At 41.6% G+C, this 18339-nt stretch overlaps 1 protein-coding gene across 2 annotated transcripts in view; it reads right to left on the bottom strand.

The window, feature by feature from the left end:
* Nucleotides 1-9573, bottom strand: part of DDHD1 (DDHD domain containing 1) — an 86520-nt gene extending 76947 nt beyond the window's left edge. For both annotated transcript variants that reach the window (XM_049767032.1, XM_049767037.1), the window contains exon 1: nt 8383-9573. In XM_049767032.1, the coding sequence (XP_049622989.1) occupies nt 8383-9394 (1012 nt within the window). In that variant the 5' untranslated portion in view covers nt 9395-9573. The remainder of the gene's footprint in view (nt 1-8382) is intronic.
* Nucleotides 9574-18339: the final 8766 nt, after the last annotated feature.

Below are 18339 nucleotides of genomic sequence, written 5' to 3'. Positions count from 1 at the left end.
TGTCTGAAATAATACAACTGTGGTAAGTCAAGATCCGAACTATAAGAACTTAAAAACAAGTGTCTTTTCTGAGCTCATTCTTCTGTAATTGCCAAAGCTGAATAAGGCATGGCTGCTTCAAATTTATAGATTAAGGCAGATTCTATATTAGAAGCTACATCTTGAACGAAGGTCGCTGAAGCCACCTGCCACCCCAACTACTTCTGGTTCAACTGAAGATCAATTAAGAATCCTTCACCCCTCAAAGTTTTTATACTGAGGTCTTCACTCTAGAGGAATTATGAGCAATTTCTTTCTTGCCAACCTGGCAAAAAAGCAAGATCACTACTGGCCTTGCCTCAATAGAAAGCTATACAGTTTCCTATTGTATCAAAAATCATGGTAGTCCATAAATATATTCAAAATGAGCTTTGGGATAGCCAGTATGTCCCACATCTGTATACCAAAAAATAGAAAGAGGTAAAAAATGTTCAGAAATTTACATATTATATATATATATATTTATTTATTTAATGTCAAAGAATTCCTTCTTCCACAGGAAAATATATTTAAAAATATATAGTTCTGGGGCCGGGCGGTGGCGCTAGAGGTAAGGTGCCTGCCTTGCCTGCGCTAGCCTTGGACGGACCACGGTTCGATCCCCCGGCGTCCCATATGGTCCCCCAAGCCAGGAGCAACTTCTGAGCGCATAGCCAGGAGTAACCCCTGAGCGTTACCGGGTGTGGCCCAAAAGATTTCAGCTTCTCACAAAAGGAAGTAATATAAGAGAGAGAGATAGAGAGTACAAGGACTGAAGCTTATGGCTTTGCATCTAATTGAGCCTAGTTCCATTCCTGGCACTACAAGGTTGCATTTCTTGTCCCTTTATCAAAGATTAATTGATTGTATGTCTGGGGAACATTCTATGACTACTCAAGTCTAGATTCCCTTGCACACATTGGAGTGACCCGGGAAATCTGATTGGCAGGGCCTACACAGCATTGCTTCCTTGAGCCTTTGCACTGAACTTCCTACCCAATAACCTGAGAACTAATGGGAGAGACTTCCAGACCTGAATGGAACAACTTGAGAGAGACCCCCCCCCCCAAATTAAAATAGGAGGTAACCTTTTATAGAGGTTCTAGGGCTATGCTTAATTGAGAACTAAAATGAAGAGGCTAAAAAATGCTATCAGTAAAAACTGCAAATCAAAATAGGAAGAGTTGGAAGCCAAGAATGTCAAGTAAGTTGTAAATATGAAAGAATAAATGAAGCAAGAAAAAAAATAGCTGTAAATTAGAATTTACTAGTCATGATAAATTATTCCAAGACCTTTAAGTATTTTACTAATTACAACAATTCTATGTGGAAAGTACTATCATCCGCATTTAACAGAACAAACAACTCAGGTACAGAAAAGTTAAGTTGCCAAAGCCACACAGTACAACAGCAGAGCTGTCTTTTGGGCCAGTTAGCTAGCTTCCAGTGGTCATTTACATTCACAAACACTACACAATGCTGCCTCCTCTTTAGAAAAGCCAGTAGGGACTGAAATGAAAGTGGCAGAGCTATGGTAGGCTAAGAGTTGAATAGAAAACAAATGGAAATCAGCTCTACTAGATATTTGTGACTGATCATATAGTTTTATGATTTCTAGGTTAATATAAAAATCTTGCCAGACAATCAGAATTCCAAGCAATTCAATTCAGTACTCCAGGTTTAAAGACATTTTACTATAACTACAGAGGCAGTTATAGATTGCTCCCCTGCTAAAAAGTATAATAATGCAGTTTATACAAAATAACAGCTAACCAGAACACAAGTTAAAGAACAAACTGCAGCATCTCCAAAAGATATTCTAAAATACACATTCCAACTTCTTTCCCATTGAAAGACAAAGAACCAAGGCTAGTAGTGGTGTTAATTTAAAATAAGAGTAGTTCGATATATAATAAAAATGCCAAGCAAAGACAAATATCTGTTCATAAATTTCATAGACAAGGAAACTTCCTCATTTAGTGCTAGTCATGCAGGTAAGGATTCATTTCAGCTTACATGAAACAACTGGAAGTGTGTACGTGGCCACACTTATATTCCTCAGTTTTAATGTTCCTCAATCAATCTCTCTCAGAAGCAGAAGACTCTTTTAAACGATTCAAAGCAAAGATTTTGTTTCCCAAAGCATAGCACATATGGTGGTACTTTAAGTGTTAAAAGATGTAAATTTTATTGAAGGTCCAAGTCAGCAAATCAGATAGATACGCAGTACCCCAGACTTACCAATAAGTAACAAAATGGTGAACTCAATCAATAAAATATTAATTTAAAGTTGATCATTGAATATAAAGTTGGGACTACATTTAATAGCATATTAGAGCTCTGATGTAATTACAATTCTGTTCCCCTTATAACATCTAAAGTTACTGAGAACCACACAAGATTTAGAATCAAATGTTGTAAGCAGTTTAGTTCCTTGTCTCATACCACTACATGTGGTGTAGTGTCTCATGGGCTACACTGCATCAGTGTTAAAAAGTAGCCTACTCAAGCAAAAGGAGAATTTTTCATTGTACATGACAAGTTTTAAGTAATATTTACTCCTAGCAAATAAGAATTTAACTATAAACTATTTGGAGAAGCAACTCATTTAGATAAAATGGCTATTTCATTTTAAAAAGTCCTCAATATGAAAGTAGCCATAACAGTGTAATTACCAAAGGCTGATCCATCAAATAACAGTCAATATAATTTATTCAAATGTACAAGTGCAATGATTATAATGATTATATCAAGCTTGATATAGCTTGATTAAGTAAAAATATTAGACTATTAATATGTAGAATTTATTCTTGTGTGTCAATACAAAATCAGAAAGTAATATGTAAGGATAATTTCATTTTTACTATTATTTTTATAGTCTTAGTTTTTTGATAAAGACAATTCCTACTTTTCACTTGTTTTCACTTGAATTTCACTTGTTCCCTAAACAAGAAATACCAAAAAGTATTAAATTTTTCATCCTATCAATTCACTCATCTGTCAAAGAACTAACATCATTTGGTAGAAACACTTTCCTTTTATTAAAGAGGACTCAAATGAGAACTGTAGAGTATGTTTTAGACTGTTTTGCAGGTTGAAGTGATAGTACAGCAGGCAGTGTGCTTGCCTTGCATGCAGCTAACTTGGGTTTGACATCCAGCACCCCATTTCCCTTCAGGAGTGACCACTGAGAGCTGAGCCAGAAGTAAGCCCTGAGAACTGCTGGGTGTGGCCTCACCCCAAAAATATTCCTGAACATTTCGGCAAGTATTATCAAGTCCTGTCTTTCATCTGCTTCACTCACTAGTCATTCAAATCCTTGTGCTTCTCAATAGGTCACTGAAAAACACAGCCTAAAGCCAGCCTGACTTGGAATGGTTTCTGAAGACTTCTGCCAAGATTCTGCAGTTGTCAGGGATTCCAAAAAGCAACCATGCCGCTTTTCAGTTTGGGTAGCACGAGATAAAGTTAAAAAGAGTTTAGAGACATAAATCAACTTCTGTTCAGTGAGGAAGGCATGTCAATCCCTGGTTGCTATTCCCTATAGGCTTGTTTTATTAGAGGCAGAAATTTACTAAGTGAGAGTGCCCTGTATCAGCTTGGATTTCATTACCTTTCCATGAGGGATTGTGCTTTAGAATTATTCATTATAAAAGGTTATTGACCTTTGAATGAAAAAGACCCAAAAGATTGTTAAGCCAAGCTAATAAACATTATGTAATCTGGGTAATTACAGAAAAAAAGCCCTAACTTTTCTACCTTATTTTACCAGGGAATGTTTTCTCTTCAAGGGATCTTGAAGTTTGGTTACTTTTTTTAAAGTATTCAAAACTGCAAAAGTGTTAGAATTATAATAATTCAAGTAAGTTTTATGATCCTAAAAGATGGGAGAAGAGGAAGAAAATTAAAGCTATCACTGCCACTTTGGAAATTATAAATTCATATAAACAACTGGCCAACTAAATAAGTTTATTAACTACATATACTCCTTAGACGAGGGGTCTTAAACTTGTGGCCCGGGCCCTCCGAACAACATTTTGTGGCACTGCCCTAGAGGAATCTTTTTTTGTTTTTTGTTTTGCTTTGTTTTGTTTTAGTTGTTTGGGTCACACCCCCCAATATTCAAGGCTTACTACTGACTTTGCACTCAAGGATCACCCCGACTTTGCCTCCTGCGGCCCCCAGGTAAATTGAGTTTGAGACCCCTGCCTTAGAGCATAGGGACAAATCTCTACCATCAGAATTATTATGATACTATTCTAAACCCAACAGATGTCTCTATAATGCCCATATGTCTTCCCATTACTACCTCCTATAGGCTTACTATCTTGATAATGTTCTTTACAAACACTCTACACTTGATGAAGTAAAAGCTCAATAACAAGAAACTTTGGGTGCTCAGCAATCGTTTTGCCTTATTAACTTTCACAAGGGTTTCTACATTAGTTTTCAGAAATCTACATCCAGTACTTTGTGCCAACCACTGTTCTAAACATGTAAGCTATGTAATCTTCAAAACAAATGTATGAAGTTGTTATAAGCAACTTACGAAGAATGCTAGACAAGGGAGTTCACTTAGCCATTACTCAGCAATGATCAAGTTTTTATCTAAAATGTCCACATGCAGTCAGAAAATTATCTAAACAAAAAATGAAATTTCCTATAATTAATAGTTCTCTGAATACATAATAATATTGGCTTCCCACCCTAAAGACAAATTAAGTTTCCCCCTTTAGTTCCTGCAGTCCAAAATTGTTCAAAAATTTTTTGGTTTTGTTTTTTTGGGCCACAAGTGGTGATGCTCAGGGGTTACTCCTGGCTATGCACTCAGAAATTGCTCCTGGCTTGGGGGACCTTACTGCTTGCGCCACTTCTCCGGCCTCAAATTGTTCAAATTTTATAAGAATTCAAAAGGAAGAATAAATATAAACTAACACCTTTGTTTTAGACTACGCATAGCTTTCTTGGCCTAGCGCCCAAATACAGAGGGCTCAATTCAAAGTCTTAATGTATACTGGAATCTACCACCATTCTATGAAGGACTTTATTAGATTTTGGTTTTCTCCCTTAATCTTTTATCATCACTATCCAGAAAGTTTCTAAGAAGGTTATAAGAAAACTGTAATGGGAGAAAGGTCAAAAGCTGCAAGTATCATAAGAACCCTCACATTTGAAGAAAAACTGAAAACAAACAAACAAAAAACCAAAATAAACCCTGAATCCTGACATTTGAAAATGAAGACTCTATGAACCAATGGAGCAAAGTAGTTTTGCAAGTATTTTGGATGTAGACGTAATCATGAACAAAATGTACTGCTTCATTTTCAGTATAGCTCATGCTTTGAAATTGTATCTTGAATATTTTTTCAAAGATTTGTATTTTGCAGAAAACTATTTGGGAAATGCAGAATGTCAAAATAAATGCTGGTGTTATGTTTGTTAAAAATTTAATGATAATTTGTCTATTCACTATCTGAATTAGAACAAAAGATGTGAGTCCATGTTTCCCTTCAGGTTAAACTTTCAGTTAATCTGATGGTTTCTTGATTTGTTGTTGCTGTTTTGTTTGTTTGTTTTTGGGACACACCTGGCAGTGCTCAGGGATTACTCCTGGCTCTATGCTCAGAAACTGCTCCTGACAGGCTTGGAGGACCATATGGAATGCCAGGATTCAAACCACCGTCCTTCTGTATGCAAGGCAAATGCCTTACCTCCATGCTATCTCCCCAGCCCCTGGTTTCTTGATTTTTGACACTAACATTCTATTAGTTCTCTCATTCTAGTAGTTGATATTCTCCAACTCTGTTTCAACCTTTGTGTTGTCACTTGTCACCTAACATAACCTTCAATTGTTTAGTTCTTCGTTACTTAAAGAATAAAGTCCAAACTCCTTCACAGTGCACATCCATCCAGCCTAGTTCCTTTTGTAGTTACTCTCCAAGGTGTGTCAAACAAGGCCAGTGTTCCTTTCTTCCCTTCTTCAGTCGCCTGTCCCAGACCAACCATGGCTAGGTCTAGTAATCAAAGCCCAAATCAATCAACCGGTTTAGTCCTGACAGATGCAACTTTCATTCCTTATAGTACTGAATAGTTCCATTTTGCTTTGTCCTGTATATGTTTTACTCCATTAGTCACCCCATCACTTCCTGTTTTTTGTTTTGTTTTGTTTTGTTTTGTTTTTGGGTGCTCAGGGCTTTACTCCTAGAATGCTATGGGGACTATTACGGAGTGTCTGGGTGGGACCTGATCAACATGTGCAAGGCAAGTGCCTACCCTTTAGTACTATTATTCTAGCTGTTCCCTACTTCTTTAGTCTAGTTAAATTCATCCTTTAGGACTCAATCTTACAACATGCTTAGAAAGTTTTCCTAACGCTTCCATTCTTAGGTGGGTTAGATGCTCTTTGGCCACTGCAGAGTATTCCATCATTAGATTTTGAACTACTTTAACACATTCTGCAAGAACTTGGACAAGTTCATGGTGTCCATCAATGGACAAGTTAATTTCAGTGAGCCCATTTCTTTATCTCACTATTCTTCTTTAAGGCTCAATTTCTCTACAAAGGTTAATTTACTTCTATTATGGAAATAATGAATGTGAAATTCACTTTGTAAATAATTAAACTATTTTATCAACCAACTAAAGGAAAAGGAAAACTATATTCTAAGTAAAAATACTTTAGTTGACTTAATGGTAAAACTAATTTCTTGGTTTCTAGTTCCCGCTCTCTTTAGTGCTTCTAAAGGAAGTACTATATGTATGTATGTAATACTTGTATATATATACATATATAGGCATGCTTACTGATGTCTAGTGATTTGAAGAAAAAATTAATGAAAAATTAATGAAAAGGTAAAGACTCCTTTTATCTACATTTATCCACTGTTCCTATGCTTCTGCCCAAGTGAAGGCCCTTCTAGTGCACAAATACATGGTGAAAATGAAAGCTGATTAAATAAGTGAATACAAACATTCCTGCTCTTTAGAGCAAAGGATGTGAAAAAGTTCACAAGTCTGGTCTTGAAAAATGATAGTAAAAAAAGTACAGTATGAAATTAAAATTTGGATTATTTTATTTGAAGATTTTATACATGGTATGTTGTTAGCTTAATGAATCACCCTTCATGTGATCATTTTAACACTATCAGAATCGCAGATGCAATTGAATACCTATTTATTGGGTTATTTTGATTTATTTGATTTATTTTTATCTACTGCACTAGGTCCTTTGAGACTACAAAGATAAGAAAGTGATGGACTCTGCCCATAAGATTCTAATATACAGAAAGAAAGCTAGGTCATCAATATGGATAATTAATACTAAGCAGTATGTTGTCATCGCTTGTCCAAAGGAGCTAAGGTTGGAGACAAATGGCAAAGAGACGAGTTAGGGCACCTGCCTCATAAAAACTCTGGCTATGCTAATAACTGGTGATCAATAGATTGGTGATCAATAGATTCTGAGTATTACACAGGACATGTAACATTTGCTAGTATAGGCAATGACAGCCATGTCTGACTCCTTCCTCTAATGTAATCATAATAAACCCAACTGCAGTGTTGCCAAGGAGGGTCCACTATGACTGTTCTATCACTTCTACCACACATGGGTGAGGAGCAGTTAGTTCCCAAGCCCTTTCAAGCACATCTGTCTCCTCATTTCATAGTCTCTACCATCAATCCATCCTGCGAAGGAACGATTGCCTCAATTCTGCAGATGGAGATCGAGCGAGCAAGGCATTCTTGCTCGTTCCCTTTGCAATTTCTCAAGGTTTCAAGCCCCACAACAGGCTACGGTGTGAGCAAGAATTTAGGAGACAAGAAGCTCGCTCATCATTCCGCAGGGAAGAGGAGGGCAGAACGGGGGAGCGGGGGGCACCACCAATGCGCAGATGCAGCAGCATCTCTGCCATTCCTCCACTCTGGGACGAACTGTTGATTGTCACTGGGAACCTCCTACAAACAAACATTCCCACTCCAGAGACGCCTGGTGCGGGGAGGAGGAGAACGGAGCTGCCAGCCTCCCGCAGGTGGGGAGGACCCAGCTTGGAGTTGGGATCCTGGGGTTTCCAAGACTGGGGTCACCCCCAGCACCCCACCAGGGCTCCTGCAGGCCAGGAGGCATCGTGTGTGTGTGTGTGTGTGTGTGCAATCAAAGTGTGTGTGTGTGTGCAATCAAAGTGTGTGTGTGTGTGTGTGTGTGTGTGTGCATGCAATCAAAGATCCGGGCCAGCAGCGAATGCAGGCTCGATCTTTGCCCCTTCGCGATCCCGCAAACCTCCCTCTCCATCCCGCACCCCCCAAGTAGGCGTCGCCCCCCCCCCCCCCACTACCCGGCCCGGGCGGCGGCGCGACTCGACTCACGGTTCCAGTACACCGGGTAGCACTCTCCCTGGTTCACATCCACCTCGTAGAGGCCGCCGCGCACGCACACGCGCTCCACGCCGCCGCCGCCCTGCAGCAGCTGCTCCAGCAGCTCGGCATCGGGCCCCGCGGCGCGCGGGCACGGGCCCAGGGGGACGCGTCGCTCGTCGTCGTCGGCGTCCTGGGACCCCGCACCGCCGCCGCCGCCGCCGCCGCCACGCTCGCGCTCCGGCAGGTCCGCGCCGTCGTGGCCGTGGCCGTGGGCCTCGCGGGGCCGGGCGGCCGCGGCGTGCAGCAGGCTGCGGAAGGCGAGCTCGATGCGGAGGGAGTCGTAGCCGATGAAGGGCTTCCAGGTCTTCTTGTCCTCCTTGTAGAACCAGCGCACCTCCTCCGGGCCCAGCTCCGTCACGACCTCGTAGCGGTGCCGGGCGGGCGCGCCGCCGGCCGGCCGGGTGCGCTTCCTCTCGCCCGAGCCGCCCCCGCCTCCTCCGCCTCCTCCGCCGCCGCCGCCCGGGGCGTCCGAGGGGTCCAGCGGCGGCTGCAGAGGCGGCGGCTGCTGCGGCTGCTGCAGCGACGAGCCGCCCGCCCCGCCGCCCGCGCCGTCGCCCTCGCGGTAGTAGCGCAGTGACGAGCCCGCCTCGGCCGGGCTGAAGTCATAGTGGCCGTCGCTAAGACACGGCTCCAGGCTGCCCAGGAGGCTCAGGTGGCCGCGGGGCTGGTGCGGGTGCAGCTGCGGGAGGTGCGGCGGCGGCGGGGGCTCCTCGTCGGCGCCCGGCATCAAGCGCAGCGCGCCGGGCTCCCCGGAGCGCAGCAGCGCGAGCGACAGCAGCTGCTCGGCGTCCGCCTCGTCGTCGGGGAAAGGCTCGAAGGCGCAGACGCCGCGGCCGTCGTAGCGCGGCTCCACCTCAGAAGCCAGCTCCCAGGCGGCGGCGGCGGCGGCGGCGGCAGAGGCGCTGCGGCCGCGGCCGTTCCGCTCCGGGCTCCGCGCAGAGCCCAGGCCCGGGTAATTCATGGTCTCGGCGAGAGGCCGCCCGCTGCCCGGCCCACAGCCGAGCCGCGGCTCCCGGCGCTTCCGCCACACATCCAACGCCGCCGCCGCCGCCGCCGCCGCCGGCGCCGCCCTCGGCTCACCCGGACTTTTTTGTGAGCTTTCAAAGCCCGACCTGAGCTGCGGCGGCCAACGGCGGCGGCGGCGGCGGCGGCGGCGGCGGCTCCGCCTCCCCGGAGGCTCTCGCGGCCGCCTCAGCCGCGTCTCCCGGTCCCGCCCATTGTCACGCAGGCTCCATCAGGCGGGGCTCGGGCTCGAGGCCACGCCCACAACGTGTGCAGGCCACGCCTCTAGACTGGCGCCCCGCCCCGCCCCGGAAGCGCCTTCTCCTTAGGACGCGTGCGCGCGCGTTTCTAGGTTGCTTTCCCCCTCAGTTCCTCACGGGTCTAAGGCGGCTTAAGCGGTCAAGTTCTTGACTCTTCTTTGGTTTTTCAAGGCCCCTGGGTTAGAACCCAGATAAGGAGAGGCTTTGTTTTATTTGTTCATGCACTCTGGGGGTTGAGCCTTAAAGGCTCAAACACACGTTGTTTGTTGCCCGGCTCTGCTTTTTGTAGCTTTAATTATCCCCTTTTTACCCTCATCCTCCCCCCCCCCTTTTTAAAATAATATCTTTATATAAACACCTTGATTACAAATATGATTGTACTTGGGTCCCACTCTTGTAAAGAACACCCCCCTTCACCACTGTAATAGTCCCATCACCAATGTCTCAAAACCTCCACCCCACTCCCATCTGGACTCTATTTTTTTGTTACTTTCATTTTCTCCACCTGTACTCTAGACAGGCTTTCTACTTCCCTCATTCCTTCACATTGTTAGGATAGTTCTCAATGTAGTTATTTCTCTAACTACACTCATCACTCTTTGTGATGAGCTTCGTGTAGTGAGATGGAACTTCCAGCCCTCCTCTCTTTTGTCTCTGAGAATTATTGCAAGAATGTCTTTCATTTTTTTCTCTTAAGCTCACCGGGGCCTCTGCCACCTGCTTTCTTTCCTACTAGGGCTCTATCCCGTGCCCCACTGGTGCAGAACTTTAGTGTCCCGGCTTCACCCCAGAAGCCTAAGTAGTTTCTTGATAGGCCCCCCTCTTATTGTGCCTTGTCTTTTTTGAGTCTTTAATTCCTGTTTTCAGACCCTCGTGATTAGGCTTTGTGGGAGACCTGGTCTGTCACACTCTTCCACACTGGGCACACCGTATTTGTTTTCGTGGTGCTTGTTCAGACGGTTGTGACAGGTTAAACTGGAAGCCAGTAAATAGGTACTATATACAGTTTTGCTACCATCTTAAGAAAGTCATTTATTTCCTCTTCTTGATTTTTCTTATTCAACTGTAAAATGATTATGGGGCCATAGACCTCTCAAAATATGCTTTTCAGCAATGTAATTTCTAGTCAGGTTTTCAGGGTTTTCATGCTTTTCTTGTTCTGTAAACTCACTTTTGGAGATCAGATTGAAAGTTGATATTCTCGTGTGTATTTCTTTTGCAGCACACACTTTTTAGTTTATACGCCCAATACCCTATGTCATTTCTGCACAGGAAAACAGTCTCCAACTTCAGTGTTCTTGAATTCAAAATCAGTCTACCTTCATTATTTTACTCCTTTGTTGGAATCAAATCAGTAGGTTAATTGTTTATGCTCCTATACCTGTTAGACATTGCCATTATTTAAAACAGGACCATTTCTAGTTTGCATAGGGTTTTTGTAGGAATACATTTTTAATAATAAAAACCATTTCTTCTTGTGGGTCAATACAAAGCAATGCCATATGTTGCAAGTCAGCCCCTGAAGAGGTTGACTGATGGAGGGATGGAGGATGAGGTATTTCCCCTCCAGCTCAGAGCACGCATCTGCCACCCTGTTCAGCCCGCAGTTCTGAGGTGAAGTGACGGATAAACAGCTCACAGACAGTCAGGCTTGTGGAAATATTAGTTTTATTCGGTGGACAAGACTGAAGTCCAAAGCCTCAGCATCAGTTCCAGCCAAAAGCCCCTTGCCTTCCACAGACCCTTGTTTTTATCCCCCAGAATCAGGTACCACCCAATGGTGGGATCAGATACCAACCAATGGTGGAAACAGAATCAGGTACCACCCTAGGGTGGGGGCAGAATGCCAGGTCACACCCTAGGGTAGGGACAATCACCGGTCAGGGTAGGGTCAGTAACATAATAATCCCATAAAATGTTTACATACACAACATCCATAGACAAAGCTTGGTAAGCAGAGTTCTGCCTGGATTTCTGTTCTTTTGTACCCTTAGCTAGACAACCTCATGGCTGAATAACCTACACAACAGTATACTGCAACCCTGATTCAAAGCAGCTATGTTCAGATTCCTCATTCCCATTTACACAGCTTTATGACATTGCTTTTCAGTTTCTTTTCCAGTCTTATTGACAATGTGAAGAAAGTGAATTCAGGTATGAATTTTGATCTATCTACTAACTTCAAAAGCATCCTTTTTGGTTTGCTTGCTTACGCCCTGTATCTATGTCTCAACAACAGAGAGAAGGAAAAATTCAGTAAAGAACTAGGTTCTTTTTTTTGTTTTATTTTTTTGGGTCACACCTGGCAGTGCTCAGGGGTTACTCCTGGCTCTATGCTCAGAAATTGCTCCTGGGAGGCTCAGGGGACCATATGGGATACCAGGATTTGAACCACTTACGTTCTGCATGCAAGGCAAATGCTTTACATTCATGCTATCTCTCCGGCCCCAAAAACTAAGTTCTTTAAGGGGAGTAGGTGTATATTAAATTAAGAATAACACACACACACACACACACACACACAAAATTAACAGAGTATTTACAATTTCTTGGGTGCTGGTAGATAGCTAGTGCAGGCATGAGGACACATGCCTTGTGCAGCCTGGTTCTATACACTGCAATATATATTCTCCCAAACTTCACTGGCAGCCTGGTAGTCTCCAGTTCATAGGGCTGAACAACACTATCTTGTAGGACCCTAACTTCAACTGAATAGCCTGATTGACTAAGAGCTGCTAAGAGTGACCTCCCAAACCTCCAAAGCACCATTTAGAGGTCTAAAATAAAATAAAACATCTTGATCCCCTTTTAACTCCCATCCTTATTTATTTACTTAGTGATACTAAGGCTTACAAAAAGGTCACCAGACTCAAACAGAAAGTATGGTATGATTCCTGGCATATAAGAGACACTCAAAGTTGAACTCAGGATTACACACTTGTAAGGCAGATGCTCCCAGGGGTCTCAAACTCAATTTACCTGGGGGCCGCTGGAGGCAAAGTCGGGGTGATCCTTGAGTGCAAAGTTAGTAGTAAGCCTTCAACATTGGGTGTGTGACCCAAACAACTAAAACAAAACAAAACAAAAATGATTCCTCTAGGGCAGGGCCACAAAATGTTGTACGGATGGCTGCAAACAGCCCAGCAGGCTGCGAGTTTGAGACCCCTGCATCTAAGCCTTTACCCTATTCCCCCAGGCTCTCCTTTTGGTTTCTTGATGGCTTACCAGTATAATTATCTGATCAGATAACTTTACTCAAGTTTTAACTATTTAGATGGTATAGTACCCATTAATGAATATTATTCCCTATAAAAATGTATTTCCTGTCCTGTATTGAAGGAATGTTTCTATTGTTTAAATGTTGCTTATTGAGAAAGTTATCCTCTTAGGTCAGGGGTCTTCAAACTACAGCCTGCAGGCCACATGCGGCCCACAGAGGAGTCTGATCCGGCCCCGCCAGCAGTGAGCTGCTGTTTGGTTGCCAAGATACCTGCCAGCATATACACTCAGTGTATATCCAAATATCAGGAACCATGCACTCAAAATGGTAACCATCTTTGGTAGCACTTGTTGTGTATGTAAATATTTTAGGGGATTACTATGTTACTCACCCTATTCGGGCGCCATTATGTTGCAAGTCAGCCCCTGAAGAGGTTGACTGATGGAGGGATGGAGGATGAGGCCTTTCTCTTCCAGCTCGGAGCACGCGTCTGCCACCCTGTCTAGCCGACGGTTCTGAGGTGAAATGGTGGGTAAACAGCTCGCAGACAGTCAGGCTCGTGGAAATATTAGCTTTATTAGGTGGACAAGACTGAAGTCCAAAGACTCAGCTTCAGTTCCAGCCAAAAAGCCTCGGCCTTCCACAGACCCTTGTTTTTATCCCCCAGAGTCAGGTACCACCCAATGGTGGGATCAGATACCAACCAATGGTGAAAGCAGAATCAGGTACTACCCTAGGGTGGGGGCAGAATGCCAGGTCACACCCTAGGGTAGGGCACAATCACCAATCAGTTTAGGGTGAGTAACATAGTAATCCCCTAAAATATTTACATACACAACAGCACTTATGCCTGTGAACAGACTTTTTCAAGAATGAAACATCTGAAATCTCCAACCAGAACAAGATTAACTGATGCCCACTTGCATCACTTGTTACGGCTGGCAGTGACAAATATGGAACCGGACATTGACCATCTCTTTAGCCAAAAGCAGGCCCACAGTTCCCATTGAAATACTGGTGCGTGATATGTTTATTTATAAATGGTTTTTATTTTGTTTATATAAGATATGTGCAGTGTGAGTAGGAATTAGTAGCTCATATAGTCCGGCCCTCCAGCTCTCTAAGGGACCGTAATCCGGCCCCCACTTTAAAAAGTTTGAAGACCCCTGTCTTAGGTAGTGTGCTCTCAAAGAAAATACTGAACTCGTAAGATGAAAAAAAAAAATCCACAAGCCAGTTATAAAAAAATAAGAAGCCTCAGATTCTGTCCTGACTTTTCTATTTGTCCAGAAGAGTCTGGACCTTGCTGAGGGGAGGTACTAATCATACTTGTAGAATCCGAGATTCTGTTTGACTCGTTTTTTTTTTTTTTTTTGTCACACCCGGCTGTGCTCAGGGGTTACTCCTGGCTCTATGCTCAGAAATCACCCCTGACAGGCACGGCAGGCACGGGGGACCATATGGGATCCTGGGATTCGAACCACCTGGAAGGCAGATGCCTTACCTCCAGGCTATCTCTCCAGCACCCTGTTTGACTCAAAGTTATCCTGGGGCTAGGATGTAGAACCACCTAGCTGGACCACATAATATTTACTTGATTGTATGTGTTCATTACTTATTTTTGTTTGTTTGTTTTAGGGTCACACATAGTGATTCTCAGGGCTTACGTCTGGCTCTCTTAGTTCATGGATTTTTTTCTAGCAGTGCTTGGAGGACTATAGTGGTACCAGGTATCAAAACCCATGCCAGCTTTATGAAAAGCAAGTGCTTACTTGTTGTATTATTTCTCTGTCTCTTCTTGTTATTCATATCACAGAAAATGCCCTGAAGCTTCATTCAACTTCCTTGTATGCTTTGAAAAAGTTATCATTGAAGCCAGTGTTATGGTTCAAGTTGTAGAACACATACCTAGTATATAAAAGAACCTCCCCTGCACCACTTAGTTTCTCCAATCCATTTCTAGGTCCCTGAGCACCACTAAATTAAGCTTACTTATTTTCTTCAAAGACATTCTTTTTGCTATTATGTTGATTTTGCTTTCTAGTGCATCTATATAGATTATTTAAACCTAATGTGAGTGGGAAGACTTCCTTTGTTCTAGTTCTACCAGTTGGAACAGGTGATAGATAACTCTTTGCCACTTTGAATCATTTTGTTTTCAGTTGACCATTTCCTTGGTTCTATGTCAGACGTTCTATTGCATGTTAAGACCAAGACCAACCCTTTTTCGCATAAGCTAAATAAATACTATTGCTTCAGATTTATGACATTTGTGCTGCTTCAACAACGAGGTGCATATGGAATCATGCCTGAGGGAATTCTGATTGATTTGTTTTTCCATTTGTTTTGGTTTGGTGCAATTCATCTGCACAACTGCTGGTCTCCCTCCCATAATAGGCATGTGGTAGGAACTCTAGCAACAATGACTATCTTCCCCTCCCAATATCTTCAAAGTTACATGCAATTTTAAACTACCTTCCCCTTCTCTTTTCCCTTTAAATTACGCTCTTGTTCATTTTTATTTGTTTAAAAAATAAGGTATAACCTATGACTTATAATTTATTTTAAATCTATTTCTCACATCTGAATTTTAAATTACTTTGTCCAAGTTATCTGATTGATTATCTGATGTATCTCATGCTTGATAAACCAGACATACTACTTTTCAAGTTTCATTTTCTTGTTATTTTAAAAATATACAGTTTCATAAAAAATTGTTTGTTTGAGTTACTATCACAAAATACCATAAATTGGATAGTATGTTAGTCACAAACATATATTCTCATATTTCTGAAGGCCGGGAGGTTCTGGTATATTAGTCATCCTTTATAAGGTAAGATATAAAAAATATATTTTATAAGGACACCCATAGTCTTATAATACCCTGCCCAAATTGGTTATTACAAAACCACATCATGTTGAAGATTACAGTTGCAATGTATGAACTAAAAGGCAAGGAAACAAATATTTAGATTGTAGCAGTGGCAGCGTTTCTTTTGCTGCAGGGACCTAGTAAAACAATAACCAAAGCGAAGCAGGGAACATTCAATTGAACCTTTCATTAGGTATCTATTAAGTTTCCGATACTGCTTTAGGAGGCCTTATATTGAAACCTTTAGAGGCCAGAGGTATCTTTAAACCGCTAGAATAAATAAACCCAGAAAACCTACATTTTAATTTCTCTGGGGTTTAGAATTATAATGATACAATGAATGAGCACAAGTATTCAAAAAACTCCCTAAAGACAGATCAATTAGGACCAGAGTGATAGCACAGTGGTAGGGCATTTGCATTGCACACAGCTAATCCAGGACACATCTGGATTCGATCCTACAGAGAGCCCCAAGCAAGGAGCGATTTCTGAGTGCATAGCCAGGAATAACCCCTGAGTATCACTGGGTGTGGCCCAGAAACCAAAAAATAAAATAAAATAAAAATTAATAGAAGAGGTCAAACTACATTCAAACTAGTTGAGCAGAAACAATATAGGAATATATAGTAAATTAATTCATACTTTTATTTATTCAGAATATATTTATTCTTGGGATATTTTGGTGATGACTTATTTTTGTTTTTATGTTTTATTAAGATCACATCTAAGATGTAGTTATCTAATGTATTTAATCTGTTGTGTAAATACTTGATCCAGGAAAGTATAATTATCACAACTTCATAAAGATTTTTTTTATTTCTGAAAATTAAAATCAATGGTACTGAAGGTATACATTTAAAATAAATAAAGTATAAATCAGTACAATATTGATGCATACTCTATGGAGGCAGCCACAAAATCCTTGTCAGCTTCTTTTTATCAGAAATTAGATTTGGTTATTTGTCCTTTCATTATAAAAAATATAGTTATACCCTGCAGTGAGATCTAGGCTACGTACTCATTATAGATAAGTTTGAATTTTGGAAACATTTACTTATTGATACATTTATTTCTGTGCTCCAGTATTATTTTACATTTATTTGAGATAAGCTAAAATTACCTTAATTTTTTCCACAAAGTATATAATTCATAGTTCTTTCAGTAAGAAGTGATTGATAATCATAATGTTGTGCTGAGAAAGACTTAGAAGCAGGTTTCTGGTAAATATTGTTTACATACAGTTTATACATATTTGTCTATTAAAAATGAATAAATATTTTATTTATTTTAAATGTATACCTGTGTTTGCATTTGGATTTTTCCCAGTGCAACTCTGGGCATGTTGCTGAGTTTTTTTTTTTTTTTTTTTGATTTTTGGGCCACACCCGGTAATGCTCAGGGGTTACTCCTGGCTATGCGCTCAGAAGTTGCTCCTGGCTTGGGGGACCATATGGGACACGGGGGGATCGAACCGCGGTCCGTCCAAGGCTAGCGCAGGCAAGGCAGGCACCTTACCTTTAGCGCTACCGCCCGGCCCCATGTTGCTGAGTTTTTAAAGTAATAAATGGTAGTACCAGTTGACGACTTTGGAAGTCATTTTTATATTTACATCATAAGTCAGCAACTCAAATATAAAGTTTCATTTTGAACAACAAACTGAACACTGAACAACTGTATGCTGTGCTCAGGGATCACTCTTGATGGGTATCTGGGGGGTCATATGTAGTGCCAGGGGTTGAACCTATGTCATCAATGCGTAAGGCAAGTGTCTTCTGTTTTATCACTTGGCTCTCAATTTTTTTAAGTGAAGCAAAAATAGTTTTTATTGATAGAAATGTAAAGAGATTTGAGAGGAGAGAAAGAGAGAGATACAAGATCAACAAAGAACATGGTTTCTCCAGAAGGGAAAAAGTCTGTTCCAAATTTTTTATCAGATTAGTTATGTGATCCATGGTCTCAATAAAATGAAAGTTGGTCATTACTATTTGTTTTTTTTTTGTCTGAAACAAGAAAATAATTATTTAGCAAAGGGAGTTACTTCCATTTTTGAATTTTAGCTAGAATAATATTTTGTTATAGATATAGTTATCACAAACACATAAAGATTTCTTTTCATTCCTGAAAATAGAGGTCAATGATACTGACAGTATACATTTAAAATAAATAAAGTATAAACTAATACAATTCCTTTCTGAAAATTTTCATATAAGTCATAGATGTTCCTACAAAATATATTTGAAGATGGGAAAAGGGAGAGGGGCTATCTTTTCTAAACCCTTATTGACATAGAAATATTACTACACAGATACTTCCAACTGTATTATCTTTGTTTATAAAAATAAAGCAACAGGGGCTAGAGAGATAGCATGGAGGTAGGGTGTTTGCCTTACATGCAGAAGGATGGTGGTTCTAATCCTGGCATCCCATATGGTCCCCGAACCTGCCAGGAGCAATTTATGAGTGTAGAGCCAGGAGTAACCCCTGAATGCTGCTGGTTGTGACCCCAAAACAAAAACAAAAACAAAAAATAAAACAACAGAAGCTGGAGTGAT

This window comes from Suncus etruscus, chromosome 2, assembly GCF_024139225.1.
Source record: "Suncus etruscus isolate mSunEtr1 chromosome 2, mSunEtr1.pri.cur, whole genome shotgun sequence".
Lineage (NCBI taxonomy): Eukaryota > Metazoa > Chordata > Mammalia > Eulipotyphla > Soricidae > Suncus > Suncus etruscus.
The sequence above is the reverse complement of the archived record's forward strand: the minus strand, read 5'-3'. Positions and strand labels throughout refer to the sequence as shown.